The 18283-nt window shown below is 43.2% G+C and overlaps 2 protein-coding genes and 2 long non-coding RNA genes across 6 annotated transcripts; all 4 read right to left on the bottom strand.

Annotated features, from left to right (window-relative positions):
- Nucleotides 1–2477: 2477 nt before the first annotated feature.
- LOC146286617 (uncharacterized) lies at nucleotides 2478–5315 on the bottom strand. The gene is made up of 13 exons (XM_084700656.1): nucleotides 5250–5315; nucleotides 4945–5028; nucleotides 4675–4773; nucleotides 4526–4573; nucleotides 4329–4409; nucleotides 3975–4241; nucleotides 3698–3816; nucleotides 3523–3592; nucleotides 3343–3429; nucleotides 3161–3259; nucleotides 2929–3015; nucleotides 2723–2827; nucleotides 2478–2618 (listed from the first exon to the last, which is right to left on the bottom strand). The coding sequence occupies exons 3-13, from the start codon at nucleotides 4741–4743 to the stop codon at nucleotides 2478–2480; spliced, it is 1173 nt and encodes a 390-aa protein (XP_084556782.1). The 5' UTR covers nucleotides 4744–4773; nucleotides 4945–5028; nucleotides 5250–5315.
- A 347-nt stretch (nucleotides 5316–5662) lies between these two features.
- On the bottom strand, nucleotides 5663–6771 carry LOC146286618 (uncharacterized). Its single transcript, XR_014758398.1, has 4 exons — nucleotides 6586–6771; nucleotides 6224–6279; nucleotides 6037–6114; nucleotides 5663–5741 (listed from the first exon to the last, which is right to left on the bottom strand). It is a non-coding gene; the product is annotated as an uncharacterized LOC146286618 (long non-coding RNA).
- A 4327-nt stretch (nucleotides 6772–11098) lies between these two features.
- LOC146286619 (uncharacterized) lies at nucleotides 11099–14261 on the bottom strand. 3 transcript variants are annotated; one of them, XM_084700537.1, is made up of 14 exons: nucleotides 14073–14261; nucleotides 13863–13934; nucleotides 13601–13684; nucleotides 13331–13429; nucleotides 13178–13225; nucleotides 12981–13061; nucleotides 12627–12893; nucleotides 12370–12485; nucleotides 12195–12264; nucleotides 12023–12109; nucleotides 11841–11939; nucleotides 11605–11691; nucleotides 11395–11502; nucleotides 11099–11290 (listed from the first exon to the last, which is right to left on the bottom strand). In XM_084700537.1, exons 4-14 carry the CDS (start codon nucleotides 13397–13399, stop codon nucleotides 11150–11152), a joined length of 1173 nt encoding a protein of 390 aa, XP_084556663.1. In that variant the 5' UTR covers nucleotides 13400–13429; nucleotides 13601–13684; nucleotides 13863–13934; nucleotides 14073–14261; the 3' UTR covers nucleotides 11099–11149. The 3 variants fall into 3 exon arrangements, with proteins under 3 accessions (XP_084556663.1, XP_084556661.1, XP_084556662.1); XM_084700535.1 differs by having other exon boundaries at nucleotides 12370–12488; nucleotides 14073–14260; XM_084700536.1 differs by having other exon boundaries at nucleotides 11395–11499; nucleotides 12370–12488; nucleotides 14073–14257.
- Nucleotides 14262–14473: 212 nt separating this feature from the next.
- Nucleotides 14474–15381, bottom strand: LOC146286620 (uncharacterized). Its single transcript, XR_014758408.1, has 4 exons — nucleotides 15199–15381; nucleotides 14837–14892; nucleotides 14650–14727; nucleotides 14474–14552 (listed from the first exon to the last, which is right to left on the bottom strand). It is a non-coding gene; the product is annotated as an uncharacterized LOC146286620 (long non-coding RNA).
- Nucleotides 15382–18283: the final 2902 nt, after the last annotated feature.

Consider the following 18283-nt stretch of genomic DNA (forward strand, 5'->3'; position numbering starts at 1 on the left):
ACACCACCTCACTTGGACCAATCATCACCTCCCACAACTTCTCCTACCACTGCTACGGTGAGGACACGCAGCTGTACCTGTCGTTCCCCCCGACTGATCCGGAGATCTCAGCTAGGATCGAGGCGTGCCTCACAGACATCTCCGTCTGGATGACCAAGCACCACCTCCAGCTGAACCTCGCCAAAACAGAACTCCTCCTCATCCCGGCCAAACCCTCCATCTTCCACAATCTCCCAATCACCCTGGGATCTGCGATGGTGACCCCTTCATCCTCTGCCAGGAACCTCGGAGTGACCATGGACGATGAGCTCTCCCTCACAGCCCACATTGCTGCGGTCTCCCAGTCGTGTAGATTCACCCTCTACAACATCCGGAAGATCAAGAGATACCTGTCTGAGCAATCCACCCAGCTGCTGGTCCAAGCACTTGTCCTCTCAAAGTTGGACTACTGCAACTCGCTGCTCGCTGGTCTCCCAGCATGTGCAACCCGCCCTCTCCAGAGGATTCAGAGCGCGACTGCCCGCCTGGTCTTCAATCTACCCAGACGCTCCCATGTTACCCCGCTCCTCATTTCCCTCCACTGGCAATTGAGAATCTCTGTCTGACAGGTATTAAAGAGCAAATTCCCCTCCCTCCTCCTAGATCCTCTCCTTCTTCTCTTTTTCTCCTCCTTCTCTCCCCTCTGCTTCCAGTAAAGAGAGGAGAGAGAGATAATGAGAGAGAGAAACAGGACAGATATGAAGAGACAGATCAAAGAAATGAAAAATGAGAGATATTGGATGAGGGTAGCCTCGCACACACTCCTCAAGCATGGTTTTTCCATCAAATCAATAAGAACACTCCATTCTGCCAAGAGTGAGCCATTAACACTCCAGTCTAGTCCCGTTGAGTATTATCAATCTGCACATTGGAGAGATAGTTTAACAAACATAAAACGACCAGTTTATAACCAGCAGTATTAGCGGAGTGGTGGAGTCAGATGGCTGAGCGGTGAGGGAGTCGGGCTAGTAATCAGAAGGTTGCTGGATCAATTCCCCGCTGTGCCAAATGCCGTGGGCAAGGCCCTTCACCCTACTTGCCTCGGGGGGAATGTCCCTGTACTTACTGTAAGTCGCTCTGGATAAGAGCGTCCGCTAAATGACTACATGTAAAGTGTCTCGAGGTATGAAGGTCAGAGGACAATTTTTAAATAAATAGAGAAAAACAAGGATAACAAACAGCCATAGGTGTTTATTATTATAGTGTGGTGGGAAAGGAGGGAAAACAAGGCTGTGGGTTAACACAAAAGGCCAACGAGAAGCCAATTTATTAGAAAACCCAGAGGGGTTAGGCGTTCCTCTGCCGGGAGACAAGGGGCAACCAGTCCTTGGTGCCTGGGCAGGTGGGTCTCTCGTCGGCAGGGTCTGTGGAACAAAAACAAAAGTCAGTGTGGGGGTGTTTTTCCTCTTACCAGCCTCGCTTGGTGGAACCCTGGCAGGCTCCTTTACAGGAGGGCTGATCAGGGGTGATTGGGGTCAGGTGTGCCTCACCAGCTTCTGCCCGAAGGCTTGTTGAGTAATTGTGCTCTGGACACACAAACACAGAAATCCAATAGGGCAAATGTGGCTCAGGGGGTAGAGAGGGTTGTCTGTTAATCGCAAGGTTGGCAGTTCGATCCCCGACTCAATCGATCAACCTTTATTTATAAAGCACATTTAACACAATACAAATGTATCCAAAGTGCTGTACATAGTGCATAGCAAAACAACAATTAAAAGTTTCCAAAAGCTGAAGAATAAACATTTGTTTTTACAGTAGATTAAAAAATATCCAATGAAGGAGCCAAACTCACATTATAAGGGAGAACATTGCAAAGCTTTGGCCCAGCCACAGAAAAAGCCCGATCACCCTGTAATTTGTAGCGACATCGTGACACATTTAAAAGCAAGTGTTCTGAAGGTCTGAGTGCCCTAGCAGGATAGTATGGCACAATAAGATCACAAATATACGTGGGTGCACAGCCAGACAACGCCTTATAAACAAACATAAGGATCTTAAAATCAGCTCTAAACTTAATGGGAAGCCAGTGAAGGGATGCCAAAACAGGAGATATATTATCCCTCTTTCTAGACCCAGTCAAAAGTCTTGCAACTGGATTTTGAACAACTTGTAATCAAGGCAGTATACAATGAGGAAGACCACAATTAAGAGAGTTGCAATAGTCTAATCGTGATGTTACAAATGCACAAATTGCAGCTTCTATATCTTTCATTGAAAGATTCAAAAATTCTCAATTCTTTGTGTCATATGTCAGGATGTGTTATAAGTATTGCCCAATCTAAAATCTCTACACTTCCTCTCACATGTTACATAGCATAATCCCACATGCTACTGGATTTCACAAAATGGGTAATAAATGGATGTGGGTATGCAGTTTATTAAATGAAGTCTTTTAGATGTGAATAGAAAATGTTAAGTGAGGAGGTTTGCTGTGAAAGTCAGCAGCCATCCAGATCTCCAAGCAGCTCCTGGATGATTCCCTCCAGCCGGCTGAAGAGCACAGCTGATAGGACGTCAGCTTGGCTGAAGGTGGACCCGTCCAGATCTAGGATGCTGTCTAGCAACTTCATTAGCTGGACCTGAGATCAGTGAGACACAACAAGTCGTTATTCCACACATAGATCCAGAACACAAAAGTAAGCAAAACCAGCCTGACCATGAAACAGGAAATACATTTGTGTACCTGAAGGACTTCCTGGAACATTTTGGCACATGGCTGCCATCCAGTTGGAGGAGTTAGAATTGGCTCCAGCACCTGGAAAAGGTGATCAAGGAATCCCTGTTCCTGCTTATTGGGGTCAGAAGATTGGCAATTGCAAAGTTACAGTGTATTCTTCAACATCTTAAAAGTCTAAAGTCTTCAGAGCTTTTCTCCTCAGTAGCACTTACATTTTGTGGAGGCAAGGCAGCATTGTTTTTCATCACTCCCAGGATGATGAAATCATACACAATATCCAGGAAGTTGGTGTGATGGATCTGCAGAAACCAAAAACAGGCAAAGCTGACATGGGCTGCTTAAAGCAATGTCCAACAATGTATGAGCAAAAGTTTTACATTTACTTAAACATAATAAATCCATATATAAAATGCACAATTATTAATCTTTTTTATCATCACTTACATTAACAGAGGCCAGCTCCCTCTCTATCCCAGCCCTGTGGGCGGGATCTTCAATGTAGCTCACCAGGCGGTTGAAGGATGTGCAGAGGGAACTAACATTCTAGATCAGAGAGAAGAATATTATCATTACGTTCATCAATGGTCCATCAAAGTTTCTGTTGTTCTAAGATGCCTGGTCTTTACCGCCTGGTTGAGCTGGACCAGCCCTGCAAGAATCATCCTTCCTGCAACTAGCAGGAAGTTTTTTGTGGGGTCCTGGGTCAGGAGTGACTGTAACACAAGGTCATCTCAAGTTGAAAATCTAGATTTCTGGATATTGACAATGTTCCTGCATTCTTATAGATAATAGATCAATAAACTCACATGAAATGCCTCACGAAGGGCCACAATTTTATTGGTCAAGTCCTGGACCTGTTTCTCCTGAAGATACGTCCTGTAACCACCACAACAAACATCTCAGTTCATGTTTTGCTTTCAAAATGTCTTGAATCTATTATGAACATATTGTGTAATAAAGTGTGAGAGTATTTGGACTAACATGAGGCAAGAAGCATCGCTGTCCCCAGGGGGCGGAGCCTGGTGTGACTCCTCCCCTTCAGCGTGTTCATATCCAGACTCCTCCTTCTGAACCCTCTCCTCCTCCTCCTCAGGCTCCTGCTGCACAATAGTGGACGAGATAAGTAATCCTCCCCCACCTTCACACTTCCAGAAGGTCTAATCTTCTCAACCATATCAACATACTGTAGGATGTCTCAATTCTAACAAGATAAAGGACCTAGGATTCTACAGTCAGAGGGGGAAGAAGCTGATTGTACCTGGGGCTGGAAGGGATGCTCTGGGGGGGATGGAGGCTGATGGTTGTGGTTGTCAGCACGCCCAGCATGACTGTGGTTGTGTCTGTGTCCAGAGCCGCTGGCATGGCCTGGTCCAGAGGCATGCTGGGAGTCGTGGCTGTTACCAGGGCCGTGGGTGTGTCCGGGGAGATGGGAGTAGAAGCTCTGAGTGTTGGTCCGGCTGGTAGGAAACACTTGGCCCCAGGGATCCACATAAACCCCTGAATGTTCCCATGTCACTCTCTGCTCCTGTTTTGAATACAAGAACACTCATTTAGAAACACACATGTTCAGGGATCTAAAAGAAAGTATTGTCAAAGTTTAACAGCAACTCACCAGAAAGCCGTCAAACTGGGTGAAGTGGGTGCTCTGCTTGCTGCTGGAAGACATGTATTTCTCTACAGCAGCTCCCACCAGCTACAGTTAAGAAGAAAATAACACTTTAATAATGATGATCTTGTCATAATTATACGATAAAATGTATTTATAGTATTCATACAAGTATAAACGTAATAAATGAAGGAATAACTTACCTTAACTCCTGTGATGTACTTGGTGACAGATTGGTAAACTGGAGCACCCTTCACCATTGAAAAAGTTGAACATTAAGTTAGTCTTTCTTGAAAAGAAATGTTCTATGGGTTGCTATGACAGAGTATAACGTTAATAACAAACACATTACCTGGTGATCCACTCTGGTCCTCTCAACCAGATCACTCCACCACAGTTGAGTGGTTGGGCCTCGGGTCATCCATATATGATGAGTCTTCACCAAGAATTGCTACACAGTCCAAACACAGCTGAGTCAGGTCACATGTCTGCATGCATTTACTTTAGGGATGTTCTTCAATGAGTTTATCAACCTCTCCTTCTTAATAGACTGTTGACAACATTCAGCCCTATCATACTGTCATTTTAGTAGCCATAGTGATGAGATCCCATTCACACTGACCTCAAAGTGGGTCCTGAAAGAGAACTGAAATGTAAACTGGTTACAGTCGTCTCCCAGCACCAGTGGACCAGACTCTGGAAGGCCCTGCAGACATCGATCACTCAAGTTAACAAGTCACTCTTTTACAAGCAGTATCAGACATGATTTAGCTGAAAAAGCTCTAATGTAGTGCACTGTATAATATTTAATAATGTATGGAGCACAACATATCATGTAATTTTTGTTCTCAAAGTCTACTCTCTCTTTTCATTTCATCAGTGAGCTTTTGAGTGGTTGTATTGAGATATATAGAAGGTAATAGTGACCTGGAACAGGACCACAGGCCCACAGTACAAGGGGCTCCATGGCAACAGCTGCTGCTCGTCCTCACTGGCTTCCTGGACACACAACAACATCAGGGATTGGGAGGAAATGGATACATTTCATTCAGAAAAAGCAACATGCTGTGAGTTAAAAATGCAATCCTACATTTCTGTAAATGTATTAATTGTATTGAAACATGCAGTGTTGCTTACAGAGAACAGAACCACTGGTCCACAGTATAAAGGGCTGTATCTCCATGGAAGCAGCTGTCCGCTTCTCTCAGTGACTCCCTATAACACAGAAAACAAAAAGGAAATGGATATATTAAATTCAGAAAAAGCCACATCCTGCAAGTTCAAACCTTCACTTCCATAAATGTGTTAATGGAATTGAAACATGCAAAAAGTGTTGCTTACAGAGAACAGAACCACTGGTCCACAGTATAAAGGACTGTATCTCCATGGAAGCAGCTGTCCGCTTGTCTCACTGACCCCCTATAACCGGAAACAAAAAGGGAATGGATATATTTCATTCAGAAAAAGCCACATCCTGCAAATTCAAGCCTTGATTTCTATAAATGTGTTGATTGAATTGAAACATGCAGCGTTGCTTACAGAGAACAGAACCACTGGTCCACAGTATAAAGGACTGTATCTCCATGGAAGCAGCTGTCCGCTTGTCTCACTGACCTCCTATAACACAGAAAACACAGATTCTGTTCAAGTCAATTCTTCAGAGAAAAATCTTCATCTGTTATCAGATGATTTGATGAAGGGACTGGATTCTCACCCTGTAGATGGTGACAGGGCCACAGTACAGTGGGCTGTACACAAAAAGCATGAGCTTGCCATTCTCCTCGTTAACTGCCTGCCAGGACACATAGAGCATGTAAAGGTCTGTCCTATTACTGCCTTTAATGTTTCTCAATTTATTTTTCTAAGTAAGGAATTGTATGATGGAAAAAATGTAACTTTACTTGAGGTGTTTCAGCTGTTGAGACGTCTTCTCTATCAGAAGTAATGGGAAGATTATCTTGAGGGGGATTAAGGAATAAACACGGTGTTAGTAATGAAGTAAACCAATATACAGTGAGGGTCAAAGTCATAGTTGAATTGTAGTTTTACTTGAGACTATTTAGACATCTTGTAAACAAGTAACATGAACACTTTTGGTGTAAAATTGACACTGAAATTTGATGTCTTGTAACATATACAAGTAAATAAATATTATTTTGTTGCCGATTTGTTAGGGTTGTGAATTAAATGTTGCCCAAGTCATGTGAGCTGTCTATCACTAGTTTACAAGGGAAAAAAAACTATTTAATATATATCTTCATACCTTCCTCAGGTGTGGGTCTGCAGTACCACTGATAGATATAAAGAGCCCCAACTGCTGTTAAGGCCACTCCGGCACTCCACACTAAAGGATGTATACGGTTGCACCCAAACTTGGGTAGCATCTTGCTGAGAATCATTTCAAGTCAAGTCCTGATCAATTCACCATCTCCATAAACATGTTCATCAAGTGTTCAAACGCATCTGACTGATAAGTTTCTTGTAACGTGTCTTGTGTCAGAATTCCATTCCAGTCCATTCCGATTTCTATGGTTATGCTTATGACATCATAGTGGGCCTAGTAGATCAAAGCAATACGGGTGTGGGTTAATGTTACTAGCATGCAGTCTATCCATACTAGTCCACCCTGTCACGGAGATTGTCCATGTTGTTGTGTAGACCCACCATTATAGAACACAGATGCCCTGGAACACATACAACCAGGGTAGACTGGGAGCAGCACAGTCAGTCTCAGTACAGTACAGCCTGAACAAGGTGGTGTGTGGTTGTACGCTACTGCAGCTGTTGTAGGAACCTGAGATAGGAAACAGCACTTCATTTAGCAACCCAGTAGCCCTGGATTTCAGTAAACATTGCTTGTTTCTATCAAATTATGTCTGTTTGTTCTTACATCATGGTATGTTCAGGTTAACTACAGAGAAATGTCTCTTTCTATGAATTTAGAAATGAATGATTCATCTTACAGGAGGAACATGAAACCTCATAGGAGACTTTATCATTGGATGATAAGGATGACATATTTACTAGCAATCTTAGGATCATGGGACGTTATTAGATCATATATAGTTTTAAATGTGGCCTACAGACCACAATACTTTCCTTTTGGTTTACAGTTATGGTAGATACGTCAACATGGTATACAGGGTACAATCACTGCCAGGCTAAGCTCTACATTCCTACGCCTTATAAAAAATATGACGCATGATTATATGGCCTCTTATAAAACTGCAACCAAATCAAGAATGGGGATGATTAAATGTGATTTGGCTACATAAACTGAGATTTGTCCTCCACCGGTTGTCATTTGTGTCCGCACCAAGTAGAACAATAGTTATGTTTTGACTGCTAGTTGCTTTTTAAATCATACCTGATTTGCTGTCTATGGTTACCAACAGCTTTACTTGTCTAGGTATGGTTACTTGTGAAACTTTGAGCCAGTTCATACAATATGCAAAATATGTAGAACTCGTATTTATTTAAGAGACAGTATTTATTCAACCCTTTCAAAATGAGCTGCAGTCCAGGACTCTCTAATTCCATGACTATGTGGCCTGTGCCTTGGGTTGAAGTTTGCTGGTTAAGTTTAGTTTTTTAGTTTTTACCAGCAATGCCAAGGATATGAAATCAAATGTACTTGTATAGCTTTTTTAACTTAACATAGAACTGCACTTAGGGCTTAACATAGAACTGCACTTCAACACCATCACCCTCGCCCTGCTTCGGGACAAGCTCTCCCAGCTGAACGTGTCTGATTCCACCTGCAAGTGGATCACAGACTTCCTGTCTGACAGGAAGCAGTGTGTTAAGCTGGGAACACACGTCTCTGACTCCCGGTCCATCAGCACCAGATCTCCCCAGGGCTGCGTCTTTTCTCCTCTGCTCTTCTCCCTGTACACCAACAGCTGCACCTCCAGTCATCTGTCCGTCAAACTCCTAAAGTTTGCGGACGACACCACCCTCATTGGGCTCATTTCTGGTGGAGACGAGTCTGATTGTAGGTGGGAAGCGGACAACCTGGTGACTTGGTGCTGCCAGAACAACCTAGAGCTCAATGCTCTCAAGGTAGTGGAGATGGCTGTGGACTTCAGGAAGAACACAGCCCCACTCACCCCCATCACCCTGTGTGACTCCCCAGTCAACACTGGAGTCCTGCCGCTTCTTGGGCACTATCCTCTCCCAGGACCTCAAGTGGGAATCAGCTCCCTCACTAAGAAAGTACAACAGAGCATGTACTTCCTACGGCAGCTGAAGAAATTCAACCCGCCAAAGACAATGGTGGTGCACTTCTACACAGCCATCATTGAGTCCATCCTCACCTCCTCCATCACCATATGGTACGCTGCTGCCACTGCCAAGGACAAGAGCCGGTTGCAGCGTATCATCCGTACTGCTGAGATGGTGATTGGCTGTAATCTGCCTACCCTCGAGGACCTGCACACCTCGAGGAACCTCAGGCGAGCGAGGAAGATTGTGGTCGACTCCTCCCACCCTGGACACTCGCTGTTTCAGTCATTCCCCTCCGGCAGAAGGCTGCGGTCCATCAGGACCAAAACCACACACCACAAAGACAGTTTCTTCCCTTCCGCTGTTGGCCTCTTCAACAAGGCCACTGGTTCACCCTGACTTTAACGGCTTTAATGACTTCGGGCCCTATCTTGCACCCAGCGCAATTGACTTAGTCAACGACGCAAGTGTCATTCCTAGTTTGCACTCGACGCAAAGCCGACTTTTCCCTCCACAGACGCACGTCGAAATGACTTTGCGCTCCCGTGGGCGGTTCAGCGAAAAAGGAGGCGTGTTCCGGCGCAAACGTTCCCTGGTGCTATTTTGCAGTTTCCGAAAAACAATTCCGCCACTGACCGGGAAAAACGTGGTTTAAAGTCAATGGCGTAATATTCAGATGCTATTTTAAGGGCGCAAGCTTGGTCCGTGCGCACTGCTGGCGAGGCCAGGGTCTTGTTACTTTGTTTTGATTTATGGTGTGTTACATTTATTCAATGATTATAAAAATATTTTCATAAGAAATTTCTATGTATGTGAACTTCATTTGTAACAACGGTAGCAATTTCCTCCCATGACTGTTTAACCGAAGCTAATTTGGTTAGGTTTCTTCTCCCATGCCCATCAGAATCAGAATTCGGTTTATTCGCCATGAAGCTTATGTTACACAAATACGCGATTTGCTGTGGTAGGAAGGTGCAAACAATAAACATATGCTGGTATAAATTAAGTATATTACTTAAACTAATTCTAAGAACTAAACAATTTTAAAATATAACAATTTAAAAAAATTAAATATATGTAAAAATAAGAATAATAATTTGAATGAGTAGCATGAGTGGGCAATTTAGTGCAATGAGAAAACTGCTCTGCCTTTCTCATACAATGTCACTTCTCTATCTTTTACGGCCCTGACGACAACGTCGATCTCCTCGGGTGTGAACCTCTGGCGTGCGCCTGGCAAATCCGCCGTTATAATAGCAATTCGCTATGGAACAAGCGCTGCTCTTAAAGGGAATGTGAGATGATGCTCTGATTGGTTTATTGCACGTTACGCCCAAACCACACCCATTAGTAATGTAGCTACTTCAGACCAACCCTTTTTAGATTTGCGCCGGGCGCAAAGTCATTTATCCCGCCGGCAAAATAACAACCAAGCTGAAGTCACTTCCACAAAGTTACTTGCGCTTTGCGTTTTGATACTTGCGTTTCAGATCGTCAAAATAGGGGGGTTCATGTCTTAAAACCCATTGCATTTTGCACTGCATTACAAAATTGTATCCTATATGTGTGTATTTTTTGTTATATTTGTATTTTTTGTATTTATATTTTGTAAATTACGGCAACTTGTATTTTATTTTATTGTATGTTTTATTTTAATTCTAATTCCGCTTAGTATTGTTAGTTTGTGTACCCTTAGTATAGTTAGACCACATATTTACATTTAAGATTCCCATATGTTTAATGTGTCCACCTTCCTGCCAAAGCAAATTCCTTGTCTGTGCAAACTTTCATGGCGAATAAATCCCATTCTGATTCTGATTAAACCTAAACCCTCAAGGAAGAAACTCCCAAGAGACAATAAAAGAAACCTTTGGAGCAGTAGTTCAGTGAGGTCTGCAGTTACTCATATGCCGTACGTCTAACAGTGACCCTTAACCGTCAAGATGAATAATTTTTTTTTTTAATTATAAAAATATACTAAATTGTTTAAAAACTACCTTCATGCTTCAGAGACACTTTTCTGGTACCCTGTGTTAAGTATGGCTGCGCATGTGTCATCAACTGATTGACAACATGTTGAGGTGTTTGATAGATTTGCATTGCCCACCTGCCAGCTACTGTGAGGAGTTCTCTCTTCTTTCCAACAGACAGCGGAATGGCCTATCCCAACCATTTTGGATGATCTTTTTACAACTCAACATTTTAAACTGTGCTGCTTTGACAGTGAAAGTTGAACGGTTCACAAACACTGCAAAGCGGCTGACATGAAAACAGAACTTGATAGTCTCTGGAGGAGGGGATCCCTCACTGAATTGCTCCTCCCAAGGGTTTCCCTTCTCTTCCTTGAGGGTTTAGGTTGTTTATAGGTGCTGATATGTGGGTATGTGTGAAGGTCTCTGTGACAACGCTTGTAAAAAGGAAATACCGATTTGATTTGATGACTTAAATCTCTAAAAGTCTTCCTCCATGTAACATAGCATATTCCTCATGCTAATCTTTTCACAAAATGGCCAAAAGATTTACGTGGGTCTGCACTTTATTCAACGAAGCAGACTTCTAGATGTGAATAGAAAATGTTAAGTGAGGAGGTCTGGCTGTGAAAGTCAGCAGCCATCCAGATCTCCAAGCAGCTCCTGGATGATTCCCTCCAGCCGGCTGAAGAGCACAGCTGATAGGACGTCAGCTTGGCTGAAGGTGGACTCGTCCAGATCTAGGATGCTGTCTAGCAACTTCATTAGCTGGACCTGAGATCAGTGAGACACAACAAGTCGTTATTCCACACATAGATCCAGAACATAAAAGTAAGCAAAACCAGCCTGACCATGAAACAGGAAATACATTTGTGTACCTGAAGGACTTCCTGGAACATTTTGGCACATGGCTGCCATCCAGATGGAGGAGTTAGGATTGGCTCCAGCACCTGGAAAAGGTGATCAAGGAATCCCTGTTCCTGCTTCTTGGGGTCAGAAGTTTGTCATGTACAAAGTTACAATAAATTCTTCAACATCCTAAAACTCTGAAGTCTTCAAAGCTTTTCTCTCTTCTCAGTACAACTTACGTTTTGTGGAGGCAAGGCAGCATTGTTTCTCATCACTCCCAGGATGATGAAATCATACACAATATCCAGGAAGTTGGTGTGATGGATCTGCAGAAACCAAACAGAGGCTAAACTGACATGGCCTGCTCAAAGCAATGCCCAACAATATCTGCGCAGAATGTACCTTGACATTTACTTGAACATGATAAATCAATTAGTAAAATGCACAATTATTTCAATTTGTTATCATTACTCACGTTGACAGAGGCCAGCTCCCTCTCTATCCCAGCCCTGTGGGCGGGATCTTCAATGTAGCTCACCAGGCGGTTGAACGATGTGCAGAGGGAACTAACATTCTAGATCAGAGAGAAGAATATAATCATTACGTTCATCAATGGACCATCAAAGTCTCTGTTGTTCTAAGATGCCTGGTCCTTACCGCCTGGTTGAGCTGGACCAGCCCTGCAAGAATCATCCTTCCTGCGACTAGCAGGAAGTTTTTTGTTGTGTCCTGGGTCAGGAGTGACTGTAACACAAGGTCATCTCAAGTTGAAAATCTAGATATTGACAATGTTCCTGCATTCTTATATATAATAGATCAATAAACTCACATGAAATGCCTCACGAAGGGCCACAATTTTATTGGCCAAATCCTGGACCTGTTTCTCCTGAAGATACGTCCTGTAACCACCACAACAAACATCTCAGTTCATGTTTTGCTTTCAAAATGGCTTGAATCTATTATGAACATATTGTGTAATAAAGTGTGAGTGTATTTGAACTAACATGAGGCGAGAAGCATCGCTGTCCCCAGGGGGCGGAGCCTGATGTGACTCCTCCCCCTCAGCGTGTTCATATCCAGACTCCTCCTTCTGAACCCTCTCCTCCTCCTCCTCAGGCTCCTGCTGCACAATAGTGGACGAGATAAGTAATCCTCCCCCACCTTCACACTTCCAGAAGGTCTAATCTTCTCAACCATATCAACATACTGTAGGATGTCTCAAATCTAACAAGATAAAGGACGGGGAAGAAGCTGATTGTACCTGGGGCTGGAAGGGATGCTCTGGGGGGGATGGAGGCCGATGGTTGTGGCTGTCAGCACGCCCAGCATGACTGTGGTTGTGTCTGTGTCCAGAGCCGCTGGCATGGCCTGGTCCAGAGGCATGCTGGGAGTCGTGGCTGTTACCAGGGCCGTGGGTGTGTCCGGGGAGATGGGAGTAGAAGCTCTGAGTGTTGGTCCGGCTGGTAGGAAACACTTGGCCCCAGGGATCCACATAAACCCCTGAATGTTCCCATGTCACTCTCTGCTCCTGTTTTGAATACAAGAACACTCATTTAGAAACACACTTGTTCAGGGATCTAAAAGAAAGTATTGTTAAAGTTTAACAGCAACTCACCAGAAAGCCGTCAAACTGGGTGAAGTGGGTGTTCTGCTTGCTGCTGGAAGACATGTATTTCTCTACAGCAGCTCCCACCAGCTACAGTTAAGAAGAAAATAACACTTTAATAATGAGGATCTTGTCATAATTATACAATAAAATGTATTTATAGTATTCATACAAGTATAAATGTAATAAATGAAGGAATAACTTACCTTAACTCCTGTGATGTACTTGGTGACAGATTGGTAAACTGGAGCACCCTTCACCATTGAAAAAGTTGAACATTAAGTTAGTCTTTCTTGAAAAGAAAAGTTCTATGGGTTGCTATGACAGAGTATAATGTTAATAACAAGCAAACACATTACCTGGTGATCCACTCTGGTCCTCTCAACCAGATCACTCCACCACAGTTGAGTGGTTGGGCCTCGGGTCATCCATATATGATGAGTCTTCACCAAGAATTGCTACACAGTCCAAACACAGCTGAGTCAGGTCACATGTCTGCATGCATTTACTTTAGGGATGTTCTTCAATGAGTTTATCAACCTCTCCTTCTTAATAGACTGTTGACAACCTTCAGCCCTATCATACTGTCATTTTAGTAGCCATAGTGATGAGATCCCATTCACACTGACCTCAAAGTGGGTCCTGAAAGAGAACTGAAATGTAAACTGGTTACAGTCGTCTCCCAGCACCAGTGGACCAGACTCTGGAAGGCCCTGCAGACATCGATCACTCAAGTTAACAAGTCACTCTTTTACAATCAGTATCAGACATGATTTAGCTGAAAATGCTCTGATCAAATGAGTGTACTCTCAAAATCGACTTTTTACACTTTCTTTTCTATCAGACAGCTTTTGAGTGGTTGTATTGAGATATATAGAAGGTAATAGTGACCTGGAACGGGACCACAGGCCCACAGTACAAGGGGCTCCATGGCAACAGCTGCTGCTCATCCTCACTGGTTTCCTGGACACACAACAACATCAGGGATTGGGAGGAAATGGATACATTTCATTCATAAAAAGCAACATGCCGTGAGTTAAAAGTGCAATCCTACATTTCTGTAAATGAATTAATTGTATTGAAACATGCAGTGTTGCTTACAGAGAACAGAACCACTGGTCCACAGTATAAAGGGCTGTATCTCCATGGAAGCAGCTGTCCGCTTCTCTCAGTGACTCCCTATAACACAGAAAACAAAAAGGAAATGGACATATTTCATTCAGAAAAAGCCACATCCTGCAAGTTCAAACCTTCACTTCCAAAAATGTGTTAATGGAATTGAAACATGCAAAAAGTGTTGCTTACAGAGAACAGAACCACTGGTCCACAGTATAAAGGACTGTATCTCCATGGAAGCAGCTGTCCGCTTGTCTCACTGACCCCCTATAACCGGAAACAAAAAGGGAATGGATATATTTCATTCAGAAAAAGCCACATTCTGCGAGTTCAATCCTTAATTTCTATAAATGTGTTGATTGAATTGAAACATGCAGCGTTGCTTACAGAGAACAGAACCACTGGTCCACAGTATAAAGGACTGTATCTCCATGGAAGCAGCTGTCCGCTTGTCTCACTGACCCCCTATAACACAGAAAACACAGATTCTGTTCAAGTAAATTCTTCAGAGAAAAATATTCATCTGTTATCAGATGATTTGATGAAGGGACTGGATTCTCACCCTGTAGATGGTGACAGGGCCACAGTACAGTGGGCTGTACACAAAAAGCATGAGCTTGCCATTCTCCTCGTTAACTGCCTGCCAGGACACATAGAGCATGTAAAGGTCTGTCCTATTACTGCCTTTAATGTTTCTCAATTTATTTTTCTAAGTAAGGAATTGTGTGATATAAAAAATGTAACTTTACTTGAGGTGTTTCAGCTGTTGAGACGTCTTCTCTATCAGAAGTAATGGGAAGATTATCTTGAGGGGGATTAAGGAACAAACACGGTGTTAGTAATGAAGTAAACCAATATACAGTGAGGGTCAAAGTCATAGTTGAATTGTAGTTTTACTTGAGACTATTTAGACATCTTGTAAACAAGTAACATGAACACTTTTGGTGTAAAATTGACACTGAAATTTGATGTCTCGTAACATATACAAGTAAATAAATATTATTTTGTTGCGGATTTGTTAGGGTTGTGAATTAAATGTTGCCCAAGTCATGTGAGCTGTCTATCACTAGTTTACAAGGAAAAAACAACTATTTAATATATATCTTCATACCTTCCTCAGGTGTGGGTCTGCAGTACCACTGATAGATATAAAGAGCCCCAACTGCTGTTAAGGCCACTCCGGCACTCCACACTAAAGGATGTATACGGTTGCACCCAAACTTGGGTAGCATCTTGCTGAGAATCATTTTCAAGTCCTGATCAATTCACCATCTCCATAAACATGTTCATCAAGTGTTCAAACGCATCTGACTGATAAGTTTCTTGTAACGTGTCTTGTGTCAGAATTCCATTCCAGTCCATTCCGATTTCTATGGTTATGCTTATGACATCATAGTGGGCCTAGTAGATCAAAGCAATACGGGTGTGGGTTAATGTTACTAGCATGCAGTCTATCCATACTAGTCCACCCTGTCACGGAGATTGTCCATGTTGTTGTGTAGACCCACCATTATAGAACACAGATGCCCTGGAACACATACAACCAGGGTAGACTGGGAGCAGCACAGTCAGTCTCAGTACAGTACAGCCTGAACAAGGTGGTGTGTGGTTGTACGCTACTGCAGCTGTTGTAGGAACCTGAGATAGGAAACAGCACTTCATTTAGCAACCCAGTAGCCCTGGATTTCAGTAAACATTGCTTGTTTCTATCAAATTATGTCTGTTTGTTCTTACATCATGGTATGTTCAGGTTAACTACAGAGAAATGTCTCTTTCTATGAATTTAGAAATGAATGATTCATCTTACAGGAGGAACATGAAACCTCATAGGAGACTTTATCATTGGATGATAAGGATGACATATTTACTAGCAATCTTAGGATCATGGGACGTTATTAGATCATATATAGTTTTAAATGTGGCCTACAGACCACAATACTTTCCTTTTGGTTTACAGTTATGGTAGATACGTCAACATGGTATACAGGGTACAATCACTGCCAGGCTAAGCTCTACATTCCTACGCCTTATAAAAAATATGACGCATGATTATATGGCCTCTTATAAAACTGCAACCAAATCAAGAATGGGGATGATTAAATATGATTTGGCTACATAAACTGAGATTTGTCCTCCACCGGTTGTCATTTGTGTCCGCACCAAGTAGAACAATAGTTATGTTTTGACTGCTAGTTGATTTTTAAATCATACCTGATTTGCTGTCTATGGTTACCAACAGCTTTACTTGTCTAGGTATGGTTACTTGTGAAACTTTGAGCCAGTTCATACAATATGCAAAATATGTAGAACTCGTATTTATTTAAGAGACAGTATTTATTCAACCCTTTCAAAATGAGCTGCAGTCCAGGACTCTCTAATTCCATGACTATGTGGCCTGTGCCTTGGGTTGAAGTTTGCTGGTTAAGTTTAGTTTTTTAGTTTTTACCAGCAATGCCAAGGATATGAAATCAAATGTACTTGTATAGCTTTTTTAACTTAACATAGAACTGCACTTAGGGCTTAACATAGAACTGCACTTCAACACCATCACCCTCGCCCTGCTTCGGGACAAGCTCTCCCAGCTGAACGTGTCTGATTCCACCTGCAAGTGGATCACAGACTTCCTGTCTGACAGGAAGCAGTGTGTTAAGCTGGGAACACACGTCTCTGACTCCCGGTCCATCAGCACCAGATCTCCCCAGGGCTGCGTCTTTTCTCCTCTGCTCTTCTCCCTGTACACCAACAGCTGCACCTCCAGTCATCTGTCCGTCAAACTCCTAAAGTTTGCAGACGACACCACCCTCATTGGGCTCATTTCTGGTGGAGACAAGTCTGATTGTAGGTGGGAAGCGGACAACCTGGTGACTTGGTGCTGCCAGAACAACCTAGAGCTCAATGCTCTCAAGGTAGTGGAGATGGCTGTGGACTTCAGGAAGAACACAGCCCCACTCACCCCCATCACCCTGTGTGACTCCCCAGTCAACACTGGAGTCCTGCCGCTTCTTGGGCACTATCCTCTCCCAGGACCTCAAGTGGGAATCAGCTCCCTCACTAAGAAAGTACAACATAGCATGTACTTCCTACGGCAGCTGAAGAAATTCAACCCGCCAAAGACAATGGTGGTGCACTTCTACACAGCCATCATTGAGTCCATCCTCACCTCCTCCATCACCATATGGTACGCTGCTGCCACTGCCAAGGACAAGAGCCGGTTGCAGCGTATCATCCGTACTGCTGAGATGGTGATTGGCTGTAATCTGCCTACCCTCGAGGACCTGCACACCTCGAGGAACCTCAGGCGAGCGAGGAAGATTGTGGTCGACTCCTCCCACCCTGGACACTCGCTGTTTCAGTCATTCCCCTCCGGCAGAAGGCTGCGGTCCATCAGGACCAAAACCACACACCACAAAGACAGTTTCTTCCCTTCCGCTGTTGGCCTCTTCAACAAGGCCACTGGTTCACCCTGACTTTAACGGCTTTAATGACTTCGGGCCCTATCTTGCACCCAGCGCAATTGACTTAGTCAACGACGCAAGTGTCATTCCTAGTTTGCACTCGACGTAAAGCCGACTTTTCCCTCCACAGACGCACGTCGAAATGACTTTGCGCTCCCGTGGGCGGTTCAGCGAAAAAGGAGGCGTGTTCCGGCGCAAACGTTCCCTGGTGCTATTTTGCAGTTTCCGAAAAACAATTCCGCCACTGACCGGGAAAAACGTGGTTTAAAGTCAATGGCGTAATATTCAGATGCTATTTTAAGGGCGCAAGCTTGGTCCGTGCGCACTGCTGGCGAGGCCAGGGTCTTGTTACTTTGTTTTGATTTATGGTGTGTTACATTTATTCAATGATTATAAAAATATTTTCATAAGAAATTTCTATGTATGTGAACTTCATTTGTAACAACGGTAGCAATTTCCTCCCATGACTGTTTAACCGAAGCTAATTTGGTTAGGTTTCTTCTCCCATGCCCATCAGAATCAGAATTTGGTTTATTCGCCATGAAGCTTATGTTACACAAATACGCGATTTGCTGTGGTAGGAAGGTGCAAACAATAAACATATGCTGGTATAAATTAAGTATATTACTTAAACTAATTCTAAGAACTAAACAGTTTTAAAATATAACAATTTAAAAAAATTAAATATATGTAAAAATAAGAATAATAATTTGAATGAGTAGCATGAGTGGGCAATTTAGT

The sequence above is a fragment of the Hypomesus nipponensis genome, chromosome 6 (genome assembly GCF_054491055.1).
Source record: "Hypomesus nipponensis isolate SF chromosome 6, ASM5449105v1, whole genome shotgun sequence".
In the NCBI taxonomy this organism is placed as follows: domain Eukaryota; kingdom Metazoa; phylum Chordata; class Actinopteri; order Osmeriformes; family Osmeridae; genus Hypomesus; species Hypomesus nipponensis.

Bases quoted from the DNA above. Each gene is read 5' to 3' on its own strand.
- LOC146286617 (XM_084700656.1), bottom strand. From the start codon at position 4,743: ATGACCCGAGGCCCAACCACTCAACTGTGGTGGAGTGATCTGGTTGAG. The intron at 3,817-3,974 runs GTACAATCAGCT...ACTATTGTGCAG, and splicing joins AGCATCCCTTCCAGCCCCAG to CAGGAGCCTGAGGAGGAGGA. The intron at 3,016-3,160 runs GTAAGTGATGAT...TGGTTTCTGCAG, and splicing joins GGGAGCTGGCCTCTGTTAAT to ATCCATCACACCAACTTCCT.
- LOC146286619 (XM_084700535.1), bottom strand. From the start codon at position 13,399: ATGACCCGAGGCCCAACCACTCAACTGTGGTGGAGTGATCTGGTTGAG. The intron at 13,226-13,330 runs GTAATGTGTTTG...TCAATGGTGAAG, and splicing joins GGACCAGAGTGGATCACCAG to GGTGCTCCAGTTTACCAATC. The intron at 12,489-12,626 runs GTACAATCAGCT...ACTATTGTGCAG, and splicing joins AGCATCCCTTCCAGCCCCAG to CAGGAGCCTGAGGAGGAGGA.